This window comes from Pelodiscus sinensis, chromosome 5 (genome assembly GCF_052426305.1).
Source record: "Pelodiscus sinensis isolate ZL-2025 chromosome 5, ASM5242630v1, whole genome shotgun sequence".
NCBI classification, from domain to species: domain Eukaryota; kingdom Metazoa; phylum Chordata; order Testudines; family Trionychidae; genus Pelodiscus; species Pelodiscus sinensis.
Window position 1 is genome coordinate 123712509 of NC_143056.1, and position 25332 is coordinate 123737840.

Here is a 25332-nt window from a genome sequence, read left to right on the forward strand (position 1 = left end):
CAGGCTGTCCATGGCATAGGCCTTTCTCCCCAGCAAATAAAGCTTCCTGGCTCCTTAGACTTGGGCATGGGCCCAGTGGTCCTTGGCGTTCTTTTTGCGCCACAGCCTGCACCACCAACAAACCCAGAGAAGAATGTGTGAAGAGGTGCTCATGCCCTGCTTGGGGGACATGGTAGCACCTCTCAACCCCCTGCTATGTAGGGGGAACAGAGGCAGGGGTCTGCCATAAGGTTCTGGATAACTTGTTCAACGATTTATTAAGTGGTAGCACCATCCTACTCACGGTGCTTGATGTGACTGAGGGAGTGGAGGCCCAGCAAGGGTATATATGCTCTGATACAGCAGTGCCACTTCAGGTGGCTCCCTGGCAGGCCCAATGGGTACTGATAAGGGAAAAAGCTCTGGAACTTGTGCACACAGTGCATGCACACCTCATTGGAATGGCCATGAGCAAGCACTCGAAGAAGCAGTGAGTTTTTCAGAGAAAAAAAAACACACTGGCCCCATCCAGGTGTTAAAACAGCCACTCATCAGCAGAGTGGCAAGATATAACAAGAAATTTATATTTCAGCAGAGAGCTGGTTCTTGTTCACATGTACACCAGACTGCATGCCATCTGTATTATAGGTTGGGGTAATCCTTAAAGAGATGAGAGTGGTATAAATATGTGAGACAGTGCCCTACACTTTACCTCTCTTTTACCATTTCTTTGCTGATGACAACAATGAATACCTGGATGACACTGAACTAAGAGGGAGGGATCTATGGCTGCAAAGAGTCCCAGCCTATGAAGATTACTATAGCTGATGGCGAGAAAAAACTTTTGCTTTTAAGTTCACTTAACCTGTGTCACTAGATATTAGCTTGCATTTTTATGTTTTTTATTATCTTTTCATCCTGACATGAATATTACATTTATTTTATTATCTAAACCAGTGTGATTGAATTAAAGTGTTTGGGAATCATCACTAATGAGAATAAAATTTGTGCATATAATTTTCCACTGGTGAAATTATGGATATTCTGAGAGTCTGTATTGTTAAGGATACTGAACAGGACACGGTGCACATTTCTGGAGGTGAGTCTGAGACTAGGAATATGCTGGTATTCTTCTGCAATGAAATTCATGAGTGGCTAGCTAGTAGCACTCAATGCAATGTAGCTGGGAGCCAGTTATACTATGAAGGCTGTGTGTTAATGAGCCAAGAGGGACTATTCCCCACTAAAGCCGTGTAAAAGGCATCTCAGGCCATGTCTTCACTTTCCAGAGGATTGGAAAGGGAAAGGGTGTAATAGAGGTTGAGGGGGCGGAGCAGGGGCAGAGTTTGGAGAAGTGGAGTGGGGCAGGACTAGAGCAAGGTGGGAGTGGAGTGGCGGATTGTCACAGGTCCCACACTGCTTATGGACGGTGCTGTTGAGTGATGTTTGTGTCAAGCTGAAATAAGTGAATAAGCTGGACTTGGAGAAATAAAGAAGTAGTCAACTAATTTTAGTGGGTGATAATTTAGAGAGATCCACAGGGGCCTTTTCACATCAAATCTCCCCCCCCCCCATTAAAGATATAAAGGTTGCTTACCCTGTACAGTAACTGAGATTCTTTGAGATGGTTATCCCTGTGAATGCTCCAATTTAGGTGCTCACGTGCACTTGTGCTTGTAACTGGAGATTTGTGGTAGTAGTGTCTGGCTGGGTCACATAGCCTGAGACATTTAACTGGTGCTGTGCAATCAACCACATCCCTGCTCCTTCTCTACTGAAGGAGTACTTAGTGAGAAACTCCAAAGCAAAGGGCAGGACTGGAGGTAGTGGAGTACCCACATGCACAACCACCTTGAAGAACCTTAGTTACTACACAGGATGAGTAACTGACTCTTCTTTGAGTGTTCTTGAGGGTGCTCCAATTTAGGTAATTTAAGAGCTATGCCTTTCAATGGAAGGGACTTCAGAGTTGAAGTTATGGCAGATGATAATACAGTAAGACATGATCCGTGATGGTCCACTGCACAACATTGTGGAAATAGATGAGATGAGGCCCAAGTTGCCACAATACAGATGTCCACAATGGGGACATATTTGAGAAATGCTATTTAAGCCAAGAAAGCTCTGGTGGATGTGTGATAATCCCTGTGGGGGCTGTTTATTGGTGATAGAAAATCTGAAACATCCTTAAGTCCACCTGGACAGCCTTTAGATACAGTTCCCTGTCTAGAATGCACATGCTCCCTGTCTAGAATGCACATGCGCGAACCTCCCCCCCTCAGTTCCTTCTCTATCCCAGAGTCCGCTGCGAGATGAGCATAACCCCGAAGTGTGTGTGTGGGGGGGGGGGAGATAGGAGGGTAGTGGAGCACCCACGGGGACACTCATCTCACAGAACGACAGTTACTGTAGAGGTAGGTAACCTCCTTTTCTTCGAAGGATGTCCCTGTGGGTGCTCCACATTAGGTGACTACAAAGCCATGTCTGCTCAAAGAGCAGACTCCGGGTGAGGAAGGAAGCCAATGGATAAGATTTTGAGACTCTGAGGTTCGATAGAGATCCCTGCAAGAGTGTTTTGCAAATGTTTGCTTTGAGGACCATATAGCAGCTGAACATATGTCTGCTAGTGGGACCTTCCTAAGGAAGGCAATAGAAATGGAAACATCCCTGGTAGAATGGGTTCTTATTCAGTCTGGAGGGGCCACTTGGGTTTGCTCATAGAAGAGTTTGATACAGTCCGCAATCCAGTGCGACAGTCTCTGCAAGGATAGTGCGCTGCCCTTCTTGTGGTTCGCTATGGAGACTAAGAGTCTAGGACAGAATGGGAAGGGTTTAGTGCTTTGTAGGTAGAAAAAAAGAGCTCTGCGGAGATCAAGGTTATGCATCTTCTTTTCAAAGTCATTCTCATGGGGCTTCAGAAGAGAAGGTAGATAAGTGAATGGTCTGGTTGAGGTGAAATGAGGAATGTATCTTTGGGAGGTATATGGGATGGGTACGTAATGTGACCTGGTTTTTGAAGAAAGTGGTATAGGGATGATCAGCCATGAGGGCTGTGATTTCTCCAACTCTTCTAGCTGAGGTAACGACAAAGAGGAATGCTGTCTTCATGGACAAGTGCAGCAGGGAACACATAGCCATGGGTTCAAAGGGAGCCCTCATAAGTGCGTTTACTATCAGATGGAGGTCCAATGTCGTACAGGTGGAGCTACGTTCAGGTAAAGCGTTTCAAGTCCCTTTAAAAATCTGCATGAGTGAATGTGCAAAGACCGAAGTGTCGTCGATATTGACATGGAAGGTGGCAATAGCAGAAAGATGGACCCTAATGGAAGTTAACACCAGACCGGTGTGTTTGAGATACAGTGAACCCTCGTTTATCGCGGTAGATAGGTTCCAAACCCGACCGCGATAGCTGAAAATCCGCGAAGTAGGGACACCATATTTACGTATTTATTTAACATGTATATTCAGACTTTTAAAACCCTCCCTTTACGTAGTACTGTTAACAAACCACCCTTTAATGTACAGAACACTTAATGCATGTACTACAGTACCCTAAACTAAAACAGGCACAAATATTGAAATGTTAGAATATTAAAGTATAAAAAAATAAAGATTGTTACTGTACTCACCACGAAAGAAGTTGAAGAAAAACTTGAATGATGATGGCAATGAATTTGCTGCACAGTAGAAATGATGATGATGAAGCTGATGATGTCTTCTACTGTGCAGCCAATGATAGTATTTTACGTCTCTTCAGACGGAGGTGTCTTTTCCTGGGACACCTCTTCAACTTCTTCCTGGGACACTTCTTCAATTTCTTCCGAAGGCATAGTAGCAGGAGGAACTGGCTCTTTTTTGCGAGGCTGGAAGAACATTGTGATCGGAAGTTGCTGCCGCTGCTTCTTTTTTCGCTCGAAGAGCATCCTGTAGGGAGTCACGTCTTCATCGATTTTGTTGCAGAATTGCAGAGAACGAACCATATCCTCGTCCCACTCTTGCGACAATTCTTTCAACTCCTTCGCAAGGTTGCAGAGCTTGGCAAGCCGTTCTAATGTTAAGCCCGTTTCTTCGACAATTTCTTGGGTCTCTTCCTGTGTTTCACTGTCTTCGTCACTGGCCGATTTCGTCAGGTCTTCGAGGTCTGCGTCAGTTAGCGGCTGGGAATGGCAGTCCAACAACTCGTCGACGTCTTCAGTCGTCATGTCGCCAAACCCGCGAAGTCGTGAATCCGCGATGGTCGAACCGCGAAGTAGCGAGGGCTCACTGTAGAGGTGGTAGTCGAGAACAGTTGGTACTATTGCCGTGGATGGTGAAAGATTCTTCTGAGTGTACCATACTGCAAACCTCTTTTATTTGTGTGCACTTGTATTAGGGGCTCTGCTGTGGTGTAGAACTGTTTGTACTTCGTGGGAACACAAAAGCTCTATGCCCAAGAGCTATCGAAGAAACAAGCTGTGAGGTGGAGAGAGGTGAAGTTCAGGGGCTTGCTCTGTGACTATGGGAGCAGGAGAAGGACTCAGAGGAGACGTAAGTGGATGGGTTGATCAAGGGACATCCTGGTCAAGAATGGAAACCATGATTGTCGAGGCCACGCAGGCGCTATGAGGATGAGGAGAGCTTCGTCTCTCCTGATTTTGTGTATCACTCTCTTTAGGAGTGGTATCAGTGGGAAAGCACAGAGTAGGTGCTGTGCCCATGTCACTAGGAAGGCATTGCCCAAAGAACCTTTGCCGATGCCCACCCTGGAACAGTAATGTTGGCATTGTTTGTTCGTGGAGGTGGCAAATGGGTCTATGATTGGTCGGCCCCAGCAGTGGAAAATGTCGGACAGAATCTTGGGGTTTAGTTGGTGTGTGTGTTCAGGAGGAAACACACTGCTTAGGGCATCAGAAGTAGTACTGAGCAAGCCCGGGAGATGCACTGTGGTGATATTGATATTGTGCCTTATGCACCAATTCCATAATGTGACAGCCTCCGAACAAAGTGCGCGAGAGCATGCGCCTTCTTGTTGATTGATGTAGAAGATCGCAGCTACATTGTTGGTGTATAATCGGATCTGGTGGTTGACTAGAAGAGGCAGGAATTCTTTGCATGCATAGCAGACAGCCCTCAGCTCTATGGTGTTTATGTAAAGGAGTTTTTCCATTTGAGACCATAGGCCCCCCAAGCAGTGTGTTGGCCAACGTGAGCTCCCCATCCCAACAGGGAGGCATCCATGGTCATGGATATTGTAGGCTCCAGAGCGCGGAAGGGGAAGCCCATAGGTAAACTGCAGGGATCTGACCACCATAAGAGATGTTTTCACCTGTGTTATTTGGATAGACTTGGAAAGGGGATGTATGTTGGGCTTGTAGACTTGTTGAAGCCACCCCTGCATGCAGGGCACCACAAAAGTGCATGCCGACAAAGGGGATAGCGTATCCATGTATAATGATCTGGAGGACCCATCTATCAGATGTGATAATTTGCCAGTTCTGTAAGAAGGGTCTCAGGCGATGATGAAAAAGACCAGTTGATGGAGACTGCTCTGAAATGGGGGAGGGAATCTCTGGACCTCGACACTTTCATTAAATGTGTTTACCAGACTGCTAGGACTGTTGCGAAATAGCCAACTGAGGGCACTTACATTGCTGTCTGCCCCGGCCATGTTGGAAATGGTCTTGCCTGTGATACTGATGATAGCATTGGTGGATGTGAGATCTGGGATAGGGTTGGTACTTAAACTGCCTCTTCTTCTTCTTCTAAGTGTTATTCTGGATACCCAGAGAGTATAAAGTAGCTCTGGAGTCTTTCATAGAGTGCAGTAAGTCATTAGTGTTCAGAGCGAAGAGTTTCAACCCACTGAAGGGGAGGTCTTCTACAAAGGATTGCACCTTTCTGGGGAAAGAGACTGTCATGCCCTTCTCATCACGAAAGCAGTTGATGTGGCGTGTACTGCCATCTCAGCCATGTCAAGGGAGGCCTGCAGGGCTGTTCTTGCTATGGTCTGACCCTCTATTACCAGAGCTTCAAATTGCTATTTCTTCGCCTCAGGTTTATTTGCGGTGAAGTCACAGATCTTGGCGTAATTTTTTTAATCATATTCGTTTAGCAAGGCGGAATAGTTGGCCACCCAGAATTGGAGGGTGGATGAGGCAAATACCTTTCAGCCAAACTTGTGAAGCCTCTTGCATTCCTGGTCAGAGGGAGCGGATCTAAATTGCTGGTGTTTGCTCTTTTGGTGAGTTGCTTCCACCAAAGGTGAGTTAGGCTCGGGATGGGTAAAGAGAAACTCACAATCCTTAGATGAGATGAAGTATCTCTTATCTACCTTTTTAGAAATAGAGATTATCGAAGCTGGTGTCTGCCATACTGCTTTTGCCGGTTCCGTAATGATGGAATTAAGTTCAGCCGCAACTGGTTTGAGCAGGTCCTGGAAATGAATGAAGTCATCAGATATTGACAGGGTTGGTGGAAGGGCTGCCTCATGACTGACAGTACTGGCATTATGGAAAAGACATAGGTGTGGGTCTCCACGGGTTTGGATACCGGGGGGGGTAATAGAGCAGGTAAGTATAACGAATGTCCTGACTGAGAAGAATCATGGGGGAAAACCCTGGATCAAATTCTCCCTATGAGTCAGACGATAAACTTTGAGACATGTTGGAGAAGCTGGCTTAACAGGTGAGTTAGTGTTGTCCACAAAAGGAGAACTGAGCATAGGGAAAATCAACAAGTCACTCTGCCATGAATATTGCTGTGGTGGCGTGGACGGCACCATGTGAGCAAAGCCCGGCAGTAACATCGGCACTGCTTGAGGGAGAGGGTGAGGAGACAGCACAGAACGGAGTGCACTTTCAACTGCGGTGCCAGTTTTGAAGTGCAGAGTGGCAGCGTTACTCTCCAATGCGCTGCTCTCAGCACAGAGTGTTCCCGCATTGGGAGGGAGGAGGGGGGCAGCTGGAAGCCCAAAGCCCCAGGGCAAGAGGAGGATTCCTCAGCCCAGGCTGGCATTCTGCCGGTAGTGCCGGAGATGCCCAGGGCATCAAAGGTACTGAGGTGCGGTGCCATGGATATGGCAGGCAGCCCGCACTTCGGAGACAGACTCTTTGCAGGTGGGGCTGCATTTGGCATGAAGGCAGACCATTTCTCTGAGGGTGCCTTTTCTTTGTGTTTTTTATGTTCTTAGTGACCAGGGTCCTAGGCAAGTCTTAACGAATTTTCAAGCATTATAAGTTTAAGTCTGAGATCTCTATCATGTCTAGTCCTTGCCTTCATCTTAGAGCAGTGAGGACATTTGTGGCAGGCATGAGTTTCACCTAGGCACTGGACACATTCATCATGTCCATCAGATACCAGGATTGCCTCCCCACAGGTAACACAATGCTTAAACTCAGGGGATCCTAGCATTGTTACACCAAAGTGAAGGTACTGTTGTGATAGGGGTTCTCTTATAGTTCTTTTATTCTGTTTTCTTTCTTCTTTCCCTTTTTTCCCCCGGTCTAGGAAGGTAAAAGCCCGGTTTGTCTGGTTGTCTCATGGTTGAATTTGTTGTTCTAGCTCTTTAGTTCTTTATGTTAGTTGTAACTGTCAATTGCAGTCTTTTTTAAGAGAGAGAGAGAGAGAGAGAGAGAGAGAGAGAGAGAGAGAGAGAGAGAGAGAGAGAGAGAGAGAGAGCAGTGCCGTGGTTTAAAGTGAAGTGTCCGTAAGGAGAAAACTATTTACGTAAACAGGAGAACTCTAACACTAAAACAACTGTAATGAAGAAACAACAACTAATTATGAGAGAAGGGTCTAATTCTAGTAGGGAAAACTGAGAGAAAATGTTGTCAGGAGAGATGAAGGTTCCCTCTGAAGCTGGTGGCGGTAGAGAAGGAACTGAAGGGGGAGGGCGCATGGGCAGTCTAGGCAGTTAGGAAGCAAGTTGCTGTCTTGGCCAGCGCATGCACCACCCAGGGGTACAGCTGAGGCAATGAAATGGAACATTTCTTTAAAGATTTCTTGTCCTTTTGCACCTGGGGCTTATCAGATTGTTGGCCCAGATCTGAGGCTGGTCTTAGTGATTTTTCAAGAAAAATCAGCTTGATGCATAGGTCTCTGTCACACCACACTCTCTCTTATAGTTTGGTGCAATGAGGGCATTTCTGTGAGACACGAGCCTCACCAAGGCAACGAACACATTGAGCGTGTCTGTCTGACACAGGAGTAAGGTTTTTACAGGAATAACAGCACTTAAAACCTGGGGATCTGGGGTTGGCACTTACTAAAACTATCTATGGAGAGAAAAAAGCTTGGAAGAAAATGTTTTTGGGTTTTTTTATTTTTAATTAACAGCTAACAAGGGACTAACTCTCTAACTAGAGGTAAGAACCGGGGAGAGGGAAGGGAAAGTGATTTACTTATCTAAAATACGGAACAAGGTTGGGAACACTGCCAAGCTCCGTCTGTGACCCAAAGCAATGGAGAAGGAACTGAATGGAAGGGGAGAGGTTTTTCACACGTGTGATGCCTGCACAGGAGGAGTGTGCAGCTTGACACATGTCCTTGCACAGCCCCAGGGACACTGCTCTGCAAACTCCGGAGAAAATGCTCGAGAGCAGCACACCGACCTAATGTGGAGCACCCCCCAGAACATCTCTCTCGAAGAACTGAGGAAGAGGTTGGCTGCACAGTGCCACCACTCAAGGTAGCCCAAGACAGGGACTATGTATGTGCAATCCAAACAGGTACTGTGACCACAAATCTCCGATTACAAGAATAGCAGCATACAAACACCTAAAGTGAAGCTCCCACAGGGACACTTCTCGAAGAACCACCTCCACATATGCTCCTTCCAGAAAGCTGGAAGGGATTAAAGTTACTTTGCTCTCTGTTTTAACCAGAATGCTAATTTCAGTATGAATGAACCCCACTGAAAGCAGACTTAACTCGCTGTATAGGTCCAGTATTGTTCAGATTAGTCTTCCTGCAAACAAAGTATCCTCTCCGGACACCATAAGGAGGAACAAGATATATTTTGAAGGACATAAAATAAATTAATTTAAAATGGAAGTAAATACTCACCTAAAGATAAATTCATCAACACCTGGACTAAAGCTTACAGAATCTAACAGAATTCCCAACACAGTGAGAGAAATAACTCCAGACATTCCAATCCACTCAGCTAAAGAAAAAAAAACAAGTACATTAAATCCTATTAATTTACTGTAGGTGACAAACTGTGTTTTAATTCACAATTAGACTTGACTACTTAAAATAATTACATTAAGTTTGATTTTGGAGAAATTTTAAAATGTGTTATGTGTACAGTTGGGGGAAAATAGGGAAAAAATTTAGCAATAAAAAAAAACATATAATTCATTAAATTCTTCCCTTTATAATTACATTCTTAAACCAATTATTTATCTTGAATTTTAACTATACTAAAACTATCCTGGCTACTTTATTTTATTTATTGCTTTACTGCCGTTATAAATGATATCATCACAGATCTGGAAATAAATAGTATTTAGTTATTTGTAATTGCTGAGATATTAAGGGGTATATTGCATTTTGATTTCTCGCTAGTCTAACAAAATTTTATCTCCCTCTCACTTTAATTTTTCAGTAGCAGCATAGTGATCTGAAAAGAAATTTAATTAGAACTCTATAACCAGTACTGTCAAAAAAAATTGTAATTTCATTAGTTTAAATTTTCAGGCAATCTTAACACGCAAATCAGTCAAACTATACTCAAATCAAGACAGAGGAAATCTGAGCCTCTGGAAACTTTGTCTCTTATAGGAATTACACTACAGCCTATCACTGTTATTATTGCATGCTTACTGGAATCAATGAGGACAATTTCCAAGGTAGAATTGACGCAAGTAATGACATCAGTTCAGAGAATTCAGGAGTAAAATTACACACACAACTTTTAAGGTCTATACACTAGAAGAAATAACAATGTTGATCCTGCTGCAAACTCCCAGGAGATAGCTAAACACTTGAACAAACAGAGATTATAATACAAAAGGTGATCGATCAGGATAAATGGTAGTAAATCTCTCACCAATTCCTCCTAACTAAGGGCTTATCTTCAGTGTAGTACAGGTGAAACTCTCTAGTCCAGGTAAGTGTCTGTGAATTGACGATATTAGAGGTGGGGAGAGTGGGATGTTTGTACTTCCTGGACACCACAGTACAAATCAACAATGGAAAATTAGACACCACTCTCTACAGAAAACCCACCGACTCATACAGTTACCTACATGCTTCCAGCTCCCATCCAAAACACACCACACGATCCATCGTCTATAGCCAAGCCCTTCGATACAACCGCATCTGCTCTAATCCCACTGACAGAGACCAGAAGCTTCAGGATCTCTACCAAGCATTTATAAACCTCAACTACCCACCCGGAGAAATAAAAAAGCAAATTGAAAGAGCCAGATGAATACCTAGAAACCATCTACTTCAAGACAGACCCAAGAAAACCAACAATAGAACACCACTTGTCATCACCTACAACCCCCAACTTAAACCTGTCCAACACATTATCAATAAACTACAGCCTATACTGGAACAGGATGCCATACTCCAAGAGGCTCTGGGAGACAGACCCATAGTCTCCTATAGACAACCACCTAACCTCAAGATGATTCTTACCAACAACCACAGGACATACCACACTAATACCAACCCTGGTACCTTCCCTTGCAACAAACCCCGTTGCCAGCTTTGTCCACATATTTATTCTGCTGATACCATTATTGGACCTAACCAAGTGAGTTATAAGATCAAGAACACATATTCCTGCGCATCCAGAAATATAATCTATGCTATCATGTTTCGAAAGTGTCCGTCTCCTATGTACATTGGACAAACATCTCAGACACTTTGCCAAAGGATTAATGCCCACAAAACAGATATCAGACAAGATCACAAAGAAAAAACAGTTTCTTGCCATTTTAACCAGAAAGGACACTCTCTCAATGACTTAACCACCTGCATTCTGCTACAAAGACCTTTTACATCTGCACTTGAAAGGGAATCCTCTGAACTGTCATTCATGTTAAAATTCGACACTCTCCAAAGAGGATTGAACAAACACTTGAACTATCTTACACATTATCAAGATAGCTTTCCCAATTATCACCTCTAATACCATTAACTCACAAACATCCCACTCTCCCCACCTCTAATATCGTCAATTCACAGACACTTACCTTCCTTCCTCCCCCCCCCCCCCCCGCATCCCCCTCCTGTTCTGAAATGTGATTTGTCCTTTTCATATGTGTTCGTTTTTTTTAATTGGATCCTTTGGTATATATGGTTGTGACCATTTTCTTCCACTATTTGATCTGAGGAAGTGGGTCTGGCCCACGAAAGCTCATCATCTAATAAACCATCTTGTTAGTCTTTAAAGTGCTACATTGTCCTGCAATTATCTTTCATGGGTGTGGCTAAGCTTCCTGCAGTCCCATAAAGTTTATTTACAGCCATCAGTCCTTGCTCTCAATGTTCTGTGCCATTATTTAGCTCTAATTTGCCCCTAAAAGTCCTCTGACAGCCCAGTAAGCAGTGGGAGTGTTGGTAATGCAGCTAGACAATACTGACCTCCCCTCATTTGGAAAATTCTCTCATTAGGAACTAGTCAGGTTCCAAGGGTGCCGGATTAGAGAGGTTCAACCTGTATTAGCTAAAGATACAACTCAATCATTGCCCCAGACCTGATAAAAATCTCTAGCTCAAGTTAAATGGTGTTTTAAACTCATGCTAAGTCAGGGCTACTCAACAGGCGGCACATGGCCCGTTTGTTTGTGGCCTGCAGTGCAGTTTCAGTTTACGTGGGGCTCAACACCTGGCCGGCAGCTGGGAGCCAAAACAAAAAAAAGGTCAATATAATGGTTTTCTGTTAATATGTGTTTTAATACTTAAATTCTTGGACTGTAATTGCTCGTTAAAAGTGCTGTCATATGGATGGAAATCGGGTAAATACTGTATTTTATTAATATCACCAGAACGTACTTAAATGAGGCCTGTGTGTTCAGGGTCGTCCCTAGACTAGCTGCGAGCAACTGGGGCCCTAGGCAAACCATGCAATTGGCGCCCCCACCTCCAAACCCCTCAATGATATTGCGCCACCATTTGGCACCCTAGGCAACCGCCTAGTTCGCCTATATGGACGGGCCGCCCATGTGTGTTGTGTAGTCTTGCCTTAATCTTTGTATTCATGCCCATCAGTGTGAAATAAGCTCTTTGCATACATTTGCATATATATATTTGCATGTATTTGCAACCACATGTAAGTTGCGGCCCTTGGCATGTGCTGTGAAATCTCTGCGCCAATGATTTAGGCGGAGACTGTTTTCTCAAGGAGGGCTGGTTATGGGGCACAGAGGAACTCCTCTTTTTGGGTGCCTTCTTGCCCTGAAGTGAGCCTGGGGATGAATGTACCTCCCTAGGCTGTCTTCCCAGGTCAGAAGCTGGGTGTGCCTTCTTTTCCATAAGGGTGAGTTTGAGGCCATGAGCCCAGTCCCTATGAGTTCTGGCCTTAAGTTTGGCACAGTGGGGACACTCTTGCGAGGAACAGTGTTCTCCTAGAATACGTGCCCCTATGGGTATAAAAGATGGGCCCAGCAGCACACTCACTCTGAGCGTCAATCTACCATCTATCTGCTGGTCGGATTAGGTGATTGGCCTCCCGAGGTTCCACAGGGACACCCACCTCGTATTCGTCTTTCCTAGGAATTGAGGGACCAGCCCTGGCTTGACCCGTTGGATTTGAGAGGCACAGAAGGGGGTAAAAATTGTACCTGTATGTGTCCTTTGTTTAAGTATATACATAGAATTAGAGCTCTTTAGAGATTAAGCTGTCACTTGGTACCATTACTGTTCTTATTTTCTATCTTTATTTTCTTTGTAACCACTTTTAAGATCTATATTTGCTAGCAGTTAAGAAATAGAACAATAGCCATTGTAACCATATGATTTATAAGCTTCTTTAATAAACCTGTAACTGTTTAAGCTTTAACCTGACTCCTTCAGTTGCTGTAACAGAACCAGACGCAATTAAAAGAATTCCAGCCGGTAATAGGGCAGACACAGCGAGGGAGAGCTGGGCGTTTGGGTCCTGTTGCCTCCACAGGACAGACCCTTTGGGGTATCTGTCAGCCTTCCCTAGGCTGCCCTCTGTGAAGGGACCCCGGTCCTAGCAGCTAAAGACACGGATGAAATGAGCTCTCCCTGCACACCCTTGGGGCATCCGTCAGCCTTCTCTAGGCTGCCCGCTGTGTAGGGACCCTGGTCCTAGCAGTTGAAGACTCGGGTGTAAAACTTTAGGGCGCCCATCAGCCTTTCCTAGGCTGCCCGCTGCAAAGGGATCTCGATCTTAGCAGTTGAAGACTTGGGCGTATAACACAAACGCACACACACACGTACCACACACTGCCCTGACCATTGGCTGACACCAGTCGATTGTGAAGCGTTCGGGACCCCCCTCTTATCCCCCACCCCGAAGAAGCCCCACTATCCACCTCCAGCAACGAGGGAGGTACTGCCAGCTTCCTGCAGGGTGGATGGAAGTCCAGAAGCTGTGCACAACTTCTGGGGTTTTAGGAAGTGCACAAGCTGCTCCCCCTCCCCCAAACAGCCAGAGCGGTACCACAAAGCAGGTCTGTGGTGCGCCGGGGACTCTCTGTGTGGAGGGAGGTAGGAGTCCCCACACCGAGGGGGAGGGAGGTTTAGAAGTCCCATTAAGAGGCGCATGCCCAGGCTTCCCTCCTCTACAGGCGGGAGGGGGAAGGAATCCCCAGAGGAGGCGCACGCTGGGGCTTCCCTCCTCCACATGGGCAGGGGGTTAGAAGTCCTGAGAAGAGGCGCGCGACCAGACTTCTCTCCTCTGGGGGGGAGGAGTCCCCAGGGGAGGTGCGTGCTGGGGACTCCCTGTCCCCTTCAGCAGAACTGACACCCCGTCCCCTTTAGCAGAACTGACACCCTGTCCCCTGCAGCAGAACCCATTGACACCCTGTCCCCTGACCCTTGTCCCCACTGGCACCCTGTCCCCTGCCCCAGCACCCACTAACACCCTTCCCCAGTACCATGTCCTCTGCTCCCACCACCACAGTTGGGGCCACATTAGTGAGATGGGGGGGGAGGGTTAGAGGAGTTATTTTTTTGCATCTCACTTGTGTTGCCTCAACTGACTTTTCTGTGGATCAGTGACCCCTGACTCAAAACAGGTTCCATGCCCTTCTCATAAATAAAAACAATGCTGAAACTTCTTGTGTTTGACATTTATTTAAAAATGAAGCCTGGCCAACAAATCCCCAGTTGGGGCCAAGCCCCCATCTGGCTGCAGCATTATAACACTCCTGTACTCTCCTCCCCACCCCCAAGATCTGAGCCTATCATACACTGGAACCACCTATCCTGAGCCTCTCATATCCTCAGTCTTCTGCCACAACACTCCTGTACCATCCACACATCTGCAAATCTGCACCATCCACACACTGCCCATCTTACTCCCAACCTCCCTGCCCTGGGCCCCTCACATACTCCAACCCAAACTTCTGCACCCTCACATCCACAAGCATGTGGCTTGCTCAGTACTGCAACCCCAACGCTCCCCATCCTGGAGCCCTCTCCCCGAGCCAGCATCCCCTTCTCTACCTCTTTCTGCATCCAAATTCCCTCCCAGATGTTGCCCCCCTCATCCCTTCCCACACCCAAATCCCTTATTCCACCCCAGAGCCCATAAATCCTGTCTCAACCCAGTGAGGGTATGGTTAGACTACAGGAGTTTTTCTGGGATTCCAGAGGTATCCTGGAAAAACTCGTGTCCAGGGATGCGTTTGTTCTTCCGCTTTTTTTAGCAGAACAGCAAACATGCTCTTTGGGTAACCCCTGTATTCCTCGTTCCATGAGGAATAAGGGGGCATCCAAAAGGAGGAGTTTTTCTGACATTTGGCCCAGTCTAGACAGAATCTGAAAAAAAAGCGGCAGTGTATCCGTACCCTGAGAGTGTATAAGGGCTGGGGATAGGAAGTGATGGAGAGGAGGAGAAGAGAGGGTGGGGCTTCAAGGAGGGGGTAGGATTTTGGGGGAAGGATGGGGTGGTAGATCTTGGCTTCTTCTGACATTTAAAAAGTGATCTTGGACGTAAAAAGGTTGGAGACCACTGCTCTAGGATATTGATGTGAAAGTTTCTCGTGTTGGGCCCATGTATTCTGAACTAATGCTGCGCCACAGTGGGCTCCCCAGCTCATGACTGATGCATTTGTTGTTATAGTAACTGAAGGGCCTCGTGGGTGGAAGGGTATACCGACGAGGAGGTTGTTCAGAGATGTCCACCATTGGAGGGACTGCAGCACTGGTGGAGAAAGCAAGAGGTGCTTTGCGAGTCTGTGTTGGGTTGGTATACATAGGTGATTGCGAGCCAATATTGTAGGCAACACATGTGCAGCCTTGCAAACAAGACCAGAAATGTTATGGACTCCATACGCCCCAATAATTGAAGGCACTTCCAGACAGTGGAGAAGGGGGCCTGTCTGACCTGTTGAACAAGGTCACAGATCACCCTGAATCTTTGTGGTGGGAGGTATGCTCTTGCTGTGACTGAATCTAGCAACATGCCAATGAACTCTTGTCTTTTGACAAGTCGGGAAAAACATTCCCTGGTAATAGTTGTAATGATCGTTGTTTGCTGATAGGTAGGGCCTTTGCTTAGACAATCATCTAGGTAAAGGAAAATAATGACTTTTTGTCTTCTGAGAAAGGCCATGACAATGGCTAATGTGTTTGCAAATACTCAAGGGGCCATAGAGAGGCCAAAGGGGAGGACTGTGTATTGATAATGATCTATTGCTTCTAAGGTAAGTAGTTTTCGCACCTCTGCCCATAACAGGGCTCATGAGAGGGGTTCCTGAAGAGGACCAGGGTAGGGGGTTGGGTATGGGGCATCCAAATAAAGGGGATTGTATAAATCGATCTGATAATTTCTAGCACCCATTTGTCTGTGGTACTTTGGGCACACTGTTGTTAGAAAGGTCTAACATGATGACCGAAGATGACATTAAACTGCATTGGACTTATGGGGTGGTCACTCAGACGGCCAACCAAAACTTCAAATTTGCTGCTTGTTAGAGGTGGATGGATTTGTGGAGGACTGGTTTAGCTGATTCCTCCTCCTATTAGGGTATTGCTTGGGCCTGTTATCATATGGTCTATGCTGCTGCCTGTAATAGTTGTAATTAGAATCCCTCATTTTTTGGTAGGGAGTGTATTTATGCTTCTTATTGGGAGGGGTGCATAGCGTTTTATGAGAGTCCTTCATAGCGTGTAGGATCTCATCTGCATCTTTAGCAAACAATTGTTTCCTGTCAAAGGGGAGATCCTCCACCCTTGCTTGTAATTCCTTTGGTACTCCTTATGACTGCAGCCACGAGGCCCTGCGCGTTACTATGGCTGTAGCTGTGACTCTAGCTACGGTGTCTGCAAGATCCATAGCGGCCTTAAGAGCTATTTTAGCTATTGATAAACCCTCCTTAATGATGGATTGGAGGTGAGGTCGCTTGTTTTCAGGGAAGTCTTGTAGCAAGACTTGTAATTTGGCATAATTGGCATAATCGTAATTAGCCAATAGTGCTGTATAATTAGATATATGGCCCTGAAGTGTGGCAGAAGAGTTCACTTTGCGGCACAAGGTGTCTAGCCGTTTGTGTTCTCTCTCATGGGGCACAGATTTAAATTCTGTTTCAGAGTCCACCAACAGCGAATTTGGCTGAAGGTGCGCAAATAGAAAGTCCATGTCCTTTGCAGGAACAAAATATTTTCTGTCCGCTGTGCGTTTTGTGAGCAGAACAGAGGCTGAATTTTACCACAAAGCATCCAAAGATTCAAGAATAGCTTCATTGATGGGTAAAGCTATCTTCGAGGATGCTGAGGGTTGTAATATGGTGAGTAATTTGTATTGTTTGTCCTGCACCTCTTGTAATGTAATGGCCTGTGGTTGTGCTACCCATTTGAAAAGTTCCTGAAAATGTTTCAGATCATCTGCCGGAGGAGAAGGCAAGATCTGGAATACTGCTTCCCCCTGCCTGGATCTGGGTTCATGTGAGGGACTCTCTGAATCTGACTGAGGTTGGTTATCATGCTCACTGGAACCTGCTTGAGAAATTACTGAGGGTGGGTAAGCAGGTGAGGAGCGTGCAGAGGTTGTTGATGAGTGCCTACAGATGCAGAATTGCTGGGATGTAGAGGCTGTGTGCCTTGAATAGTAGATATGGGAGGACCACTGTCGGTACTCTTACCATGTATCCCGGGGCTCCACTGAGATGCCCTGTATGCATGCCAGGAAGCTAGCGATGGAGAAAGCAAAGTTACTCACCTCAGTGCAGTTACTGTCATTCTTCAAGATGGTCCCTGTGGGTGCTCCACATTAGGTGCTAGGTTTGCCCCAGTGCCGCAGATCGGAGACTCTTCAGTAGCAGTACTCAGCCGGACCACGCATGCACGGCAGCATCTCATGGCATCTGCACTCTTTTCTGTGCTCGCGCGATCTGGCCCCTGCCACTTCCTCGAGGCTGCCTCGGAATCTGCAAACAGGAGAAAGGGAGAGAGACTCCGAAGTGGGAAGAAGGGTGGATAGTGGAGCACACATGGGGACCATCTCAAAGAACGACAGTTACTGCACCGAGGTGAGTAACTTCGCTTTCTTCTTCGAGTGGAGTCCCTGTGGGTGCTCCACAGTAGGTGACTGAGCAGCAGTACCCTCACAAGCCAGAAGGTGGGATACGGAGTCCCTATTTCTCCACTGATCAGAGCACTGCTGACACCACCGCAGGGTCTGAGAGCCATTTTTGTTGGATTGCGTAGTGTTTGACAAAGGTATCGTGTGAAGACCAAGTGTCAGCCCTGCAAATGTCTTTCAGAGAAAGGCCCTTGAGGAAGGCTGTTGATGCTGCCATTGCTTGTGTAGAATGTGCTTGGGGTTGCATTGGAAGTGATAAACCCTTGGTGGCAATAGACTGTGTTATGCATGTGGTTATGATTTTAGAAATATGGTGGGATGATAAAGGTTGCCCCTTAGTTTTGTCGGCTAGAGACAATTAGATGGTCGGTTTTCCTAAAACTTCTTGTGCGATCTATACAAAAAGCGAGGGTTCTACGAACGTCCAGTGTATGGAGAGTCGTTTCACATGGTGAGGAGTGATGCTCAGGGTAAAAGGACGGCAGAATAGGTTCGTTGATGTGGAAGAACGAACAAACTTTTGGTATAAATGCTGGATGAGGCCTTAGGACTACCCCGGTTTTATAGAAGATAGTGTACAGTGGTGTTGCTATTAGTGCTGATAGCTCGCTGACTCTGCGTACTGATGTAACTGCGAGAAGGAAGGCTAGTTTCATGGTTAAGGTGCGCAAAGGTATGGTTGCTAGTGGTTCGAATGGCAAAGTGATTAAGGCACTCAGAACAACATCCAAGTTCCATACTGGGGGAACGGATTAACAAGGGGGACTTATGTTCAAAAGGCCTTTCATGAGCCTCTTGGTAGTTGGGTGGGCGAAAAGGGAGGTGCCGTCGATAGGCTGTCTTAAGGCTGAAATTGCCGCTAAATGAACTCAGAGAAGCTGATGCTAGGCCTGTGTCTTTTAGATGTAGCAGGTAGTCGAGGACACGGTGAAGTGGAGGGAAATAAGGGAGCAGTTGCTGCATAGCACACCAGGAGGCAGATCTGCGCCATTTTGAGAGGTAAGTATTTCTGGTTGTCTGCCTTCTACTGTGAATGAGTACGATTTGAACCTGAGTAGAGCAAAGGGATTCGGCAGGATTCAGCCAACTAGGAGCCATGCCGTGAGTCACAAGGTATTATTTGTAGATGTTGTAGTGTCCCTTGATTCTGAGTGAGGAGGTTCGGAAGGGTTGGCAACTGATATGGTCTGCATGGTGACATGCGCCGAAGGAAGGTAAACCAGTGCTGATGAGCCCATGCTGGTGCTATTAATATGACTGTGGCGCCATATGTTTTGATTTTCTGCAGAACTTTGGGAATGAGAACTGTAGGTGGGAAGGCATAGAGGAGAGATCCACTCCAGTTGAGGAGAAATGCGTCACCAAGGGAGCCTGAACCGAGTCTGGCTCTGGAAAAGAACTTTTGGCATTTTCTGTTGTGACGCATGGCAAAAAGGTCTATTAGGGGAGTACCCCACCTTTGGAAGAGAATATGGAGGACTCCGTCGTGCAATTCCCACTCATACTCCGGTGCAAAATTTCTGCTAAGAGAGTCTGCACGAATGTTCATGATGCCAGGCAAGTAAGAGGCCACTGGTGTTATGCCGTGACAAATGCACCAGTTCCAAAAACAGATTGCTTCTGTGCAGAAGGAGTGGGAGCAAACTCCACCTTGGCGATTCACATAATACAATGAAGCGACGTTGTCTCTGAAGATCCTCACAGTGGTATTGCAGATGTGACTGAGGAAAGATCTGCAGGCATTGAAGATTGCCCGGAGTTCCAGGACATTTATATGGAATTGTGTCTCAGAAAGTGACCAGTGGCCTTGGATTGACATTTTGTCCATCTGCGTTCCCCAGCCCAGAAGGTGGTTATGTGACGGGAGGGTTGTTATGCGTGAAAAGGCATGCCGGCAAGAAGGTTTGCGTGGTTGGTCCACTACTGGAATGACTGGATAACAGATGGTGGAGGGGTCACTGACCTGTAGAAGCGACGAGGAGTCCTGTGGCACCTTATAGACTAACTGAAGTGTAGGAGCATAAGCTTTCGTGGGCAAAGACCCACTTCGTCAGATGCATGCAACTGACGAAGTGGGTCTTTGCCCACGAAAGCTTATGCTCCTACACTTCAGTTAGTCTATAAGGTGCCATAGGACTCCTCGTCGCTTTTGCAGATTCAGACTAACACGGCTACCCCTCTGATACTTGATCTGTAGAGGTCGTGCTTCGTGTGGTTATATACGGTCGCCAGCCAATACTGAAGGCTGCGAAGATGTAGTCTGGTGTAGCGGACCACATAAATTGCAACTGCCGTGTGACCCATGAGTTTTAGACAGGTAAGTATCTGGACAGACGGACTGTCTCGAACAACTGCTATGAGGTCTTCAATGGTCTGGAACCTCTGAACGGGTAAGTAAGCTCTTGCGGCAATCGAGTCTCTATGGGCACTGATGAATTCTAACTCGAGTCGGTTGAAAAATGGACTTTTGGTTGTTGATGAGTAGCCCAAGGGAATGGAAAGCTCTCATAGTGGCCTTGAGCATACCGAAAACATTGGTGCAAGAACAACCTTTGAGTAGGCGGTCGCCTAAATAGGGGAATATGATCACCCCCTCTTGGCGGAGGTGTGCCACTACTACCGCCAGGATTTCTGAGAATACCCTGGGGGCAGTGGAAAGGCCAAAGGCGAGGACCCTGTATTGGAAGGGATTTGTTCCAACTATGAATCGTAAGAATCATCTGTGTGCCAGGTGGATTGTGACGTGAAAATACACATTCTGGAGGTTGAAAGCCACAAACCAGTCGTCTTGATCTAACACAGGTATTATCGAAGCAAGGGTCACCATTTTGAAACGTCGTTTCCGTAAGAACTTGTTCAAGTTCCGGAGATCTAATATCGGTCGCCATCCACCCGACTTCTTCTGAGTGAGAAAATAATGGGAGTAGAATCCCCTGCCTATGAATTGTGCAGGGACTGATTCTATCACACCAATGGAGAGGAAGTGGTCAACGTCAGTTCATAGTAGGATTTCGTGAGATGGGTCCCTGAAGAGGGACGGAGTGGGGGAAGGGAGGTGGAGGAGATGGTGACGAAGGGTATGGAGTATCCTGATCGGATTATTTCTAACACCTCTTTGTCGGTGGTGATTGAGACCCTTTGGCGGTAAAAGGGCCTCAGTCAGTGGTGATATTGGTGACCATGGTGACTTTTGCCGATATTTGCGTTTGTCTGCGTACCCTCGATCGAGGCGTCAAACCTGCCTGTTTGGTATTCAGTGGGGTCTGGGTACAATTCCCCTGGTTTTGATGCCTCTGTGGACTTTGTCTGTTGCGTTGATGGTCAAGGGCCCTTTGCTGGTTCTGCCATTGGTGTCGGACATAAGGATAGTCATAGCGTCGCTGGTATGGAGGATAACGTTGATGCCTGTATGGAGGAGTATATACACCCAACATCTGAAGTGTTCTGCGAGAGTCCCTGGACGAGTGTAGCACGGTTTCAGTCTTTTCAGAAAAAGCTTGTCTCTGTCGAAGGGCAAATCCTCGACTTTAGTCTGCAGATCTTTGGAAACTGTAGCTGATTGAAGTTAAGAAGCGTGTCACATCAGCACCACTGTGGATCTTGCTACTGTGCCCACCACATCCATAGCTATTTGTGGGGCAGTTCTGGCTGATGTATAGCCTTCCTGGACGACTGATCTGAGTATGGGTTGCTTTGCTTCCAGTAAGTGGTCTAGAAAGGGTATAAGCTTTGTGAAGTTATTGAAGATATGGTTAGAAAGGTGTGCTGTGTAGTTGGCTAACCAGAGCATGAGCATCACGGATGTATACACCTTCCTACCGAGTAAGTCTAGTCGTTTTGTGTCTTTATCGGCGGTATTTCTATATTGTGGAGCTTTTGCTCTTTGGTGTACTGCATCCACCACTAAGGAATTCGGCTGGGGATGGATAAAAAGGAACTCCATCCCCTTAAGGGGCACAAAATATTTCCTGTCTACTTTTTTGCTAGTCGGTGGTGCAGAGGCCAGGGTCTGCCATATCTCTTCAGCAACCTCAAGTATAGCCTGATCTAGCGGTATGGCTATTTTTGCTCTGTTTTGAGGCTGAAGGTTTTTGAGGAGACGATGTTGCTTCTCCTTTATTTCATCTAAGTGGATTTCCTGGCTTATGGCTACCCTCTTTAAGAGCTCCTGGAATTGACAAAGGTCGTCAGGTGGGGAGCTAGCTCCTGAGATTACAGCTTCATCCGGGGATGAAGAGGAGCGGTCCATGGGGGAAACCTCTTGCAGTTGTGTCTTCCATGGTGGAAAGCTGCGTGTTGTCAGGTTCCGACGGTTGACGTTGAGAAGATGCAGGTTGGCCCATTTGAGTGGGAGGGGATGGAGTTGGGGACTGTCTGGTTGATATGCAGTCGCAGAATGACCTTCCGCAAGACCTAAACCTGTAATAGTATGAGTGTCGACTGGGGGAGTATCAGTGGTAGTGGTCGTCGCGATAGTAAAGTCAATCAGAATAAGTACCAGGGTTGTTCCCAATGAGATGAACGGATTGAGCAGGGTGAATGAGAGTGAGCATACGAAACTCTAGACGAGGTTGGCGACACAGAATAGCATCTGTGGTGACAATGATGCTGATGACTTGTGGCAGCTGCTAAGAATGGTGAAGGGTAGCCTTTGCCTTGGAGAATGCGGGGATAGGTGCCGGCGTGCATCATGTAGTGTGGGGGACTGCAGTGCCAGTGGAGACAGTGACTGTGAAAAAATCAACAACCAGGAGTGTGAACGGCTTCGGTACCGATGAAGACTTGATGCAGTGCTGGCCACGTCGGTGCCGACCATGTGCAGAGTCAGTGCCATAGCGGGTTGTGTCACTGAGCTCGGTGTCGTATCGCGCACCGAAGCCGTAGTCAGCACCGATGGTGAGGTCGGAGCTGCCAGTGCCAATGGTGCTCTCAGCGCAGATTCCCTCCATGCCGAGGATGCGGCCGGTACCGACGTAGATCTCACTGCTGGTATCGTTTGCCAGTTTCTTTGTTTCTGGCACCGCGGGAGCCTTTGGGCGCGGTTTTGAAGTGCCGGTTGTCCCAGGCTTATCTCCCAAACTGACTCTGCTTTGTGAGGTAACAGGCAGAGATCTCGTAGGTGATGCCCTGTGCCTCTTAGACATTGTTGTGGTAGGGGAACAAGCCCTACGCTTCGGAGGCTTCCCTGAGGAGGCTACACCTCCAGAGTTTTCTGGCTGAAGTGCTTCGTCAAACAAAATCATGCAGAGCCTCATCTAGCTTTCCCATCTGGCCCTCACAGTCAGTTTTATGGAATGTGGGCATTTTTGAGGGATATGGGTCTCTCCCAGACAGCGAATGCAGGAGGAATGGCCATCCGAGGCAGGCACTGCCTCTTGGCAAGTGTCACATTATTTAAAACCCAAGGGGGACAGCATTTCTTCAAAATATTAAAATGGGGTTTTTGTTGTTGTTGTTTTTTAGATGAAGAAGCCAACAAGTTAGGCTTTATAAACTATGTATACTACTAACTCTAGAAAACTTTAGGGAAGATATAAAAACAGGATTAAAACTTGGTTATCAACAGGGAAAAAACCTTTTTATTTTTATTTTTTTTGTACTAGGGGGATAACGAGAGGGATATGCAGGAGTAAGGGAGAAGAAACTAGGAAGAGAACAAGCTCATGCAGAAGTAAGAGGAAGAAGGTTGAGGAGACCAGTTCACTCCATCTGCAGCCTGAGGCGATTGAGAGGAACTGGCGGGGGCTGGACTGCGCGAGAACAGAAAAGAGCACAAACACCATGAGATCCTGCTGCGCATGCGCGGTTCGGCAGAGTACTGCTACTGAAGAGTCTCCGATCTGTGGTGCCAGGGCGAGCCCAGCACCTACTATGGAGCACCCACGGGGACTCCACTCGAAGAAGGAGGGAGTGGCCTGATGAAAGACTGCTCCTATGCCCACTACCATAATCAGATATTGGGGATAGAGGTGTAGGCAAGTGGGGGTCACTCTGTGAAGTGTTAGCATGCCCGAGCCATGGAGCTTGGTGAGCCAGTTACTCCTCTTGAATAAGACTGAGGAGAGTTTTGTAGGTGCCATGTTTTGTGCAGCACTTTCTGCCCGGTCAGAGTGGGTGCAGAGGAAGAGCTCACTGGAGCTGATGAAGGAGGCATATGTGCCTTTTCTGAAGCTGCTGCCTCAGTGGTGCCAGTTGATCTGGCGGTTTTAGTTTGTGCCTCAGCTCTCCTGGCTGGCACTGACTTGTATTTCTCTGTGGTACCAGAGACTGATGGTACTGGGAGACGAGAGGCTCTAGGCAGCTTGGACAGGGAGCATGCTGGGGAAGCCCTTGTGGCTTGAGAGCCTTTGCAAGGGGATGAAACTACCTTACCTGAGGGTTTTTGCTGTACCCACACCTTCTCTAGTTTGTCCCTTGGTAACTGAAGAGACTTTGCCCACAGAATAGTTTTGAGCCGCATTTCGCAGTCTTTTCTAGCCCTTGCCTTCATATTCAGGCAATGAGGGCACTTCTGGCTAGCGCTGACTTGTATTTCTCCACTGTACCAGAGACTGATGGCACCGGGGAATGAGAGGCTCCAGGCAGCTCAGACAGGGAGCATGCCAGGAAAGCCCTTTGTGGGGTGATGAAGCTTCCCTACCCAAGGGCTATTGCTGTGCCCGCACCTGCTCTGGTTTGTTCCTTGGTAACTGAAGAGACTTTGCCCAGAGAATAGCTCTGAGCTGTGTTTTGCGATCTTTTCTTGCCCTTGCCATCCTATTCTAGCAATGATGGCAATTCTGCGCCACGAGACTCCTCGAGGCATTTGACACATGAGCCATGGCCATCTGAGGTAGGCATTGAGTCTCTGCAGGAATCACATTTTTTGAAGCCAGGAGAACCCAGCATTGTTGCGGTGAAGAAAAGCTGCAGCGGCTGCCGCTTCCTCCTCTCCCCCCTTTTGAGCGAAGTCAACGCGGAAAAAGGTCAAACTAAACAAAATTATGAGGTAAAGAGCGAAAAATAATAGAGGATTTCAATTTTTCTTGTCAGGAAGAAGAGCACTGCTGTGAATTCAGTCTTCAGCCAGGGACAGTTGAAAAGGAACTGATGGGACTTGCACCACGTGCGCATTCCACAGGATCTCGGGGAGGCGGGGGGGGCGGGGCTGCTGTGTGCGCAGGTGTGGCGTATGGGGCACTGCTACCAAAAATCTCTGATACCCGACACAGGCACGCACCGAGACCTGAGTGAAGCATCCACAGGGACACCACTTGATGAAGAACTTACAGGTTACTGCTATAGACTACACGCATTTCCCTTCTTCCCCCGCCAACCACCAGTAAATTTTTTAGCAGGCTGGTCAGCAGCCTGGCTCAGTCCTGGCTTGCGATGGGTCTGGGATCTACCCTGGCTGCAGCTCTGCATTTCACGTGTATTAGCAGCTGGCAGGCAGCCTGGCTCAGTTCTGGCTAGTGCCAGGTCCGGGAGCTCAGACCCCACTCTGCTGCATCTTTATCAGAGGAAGCAGCTCATGGTGACAGGCAGCTGGCCCACAAGGGGAGCTGGTTTTTAAACTGTCTCCCTTCATAGACCAGCTCCCACCTGGCATCCTGAAGCATAGGAAGCAGTGCAGAGCGGCAAGGGCTCCTCAGGTGTGAGGC

At 47.1% G+C, this 25332-nt stretch overlaps 1 protein-coding gene across 1 annotated transcript in view; it reads right to left on the minus strand.

Annotated features, from left to right (window-relative positions):
• LOC112547202 (solute carrier family 9 member C1) overlaps positions 1–25332 on the minus strand; it is a 384240-nt gene that overhangs the window by 276885 nt on the left and 82023 nt on the right. Inside the window, exon 7 of the mRNA XM_025188925.3 lies at positions 9022–9121. Within this exon, the coding sequence (XP_025044710.1) occupies positions 9022–9121 (100 nt within the window). The remainder of the gene's footprint in view (positions 1–9021; positions 9122–25332) is intronic.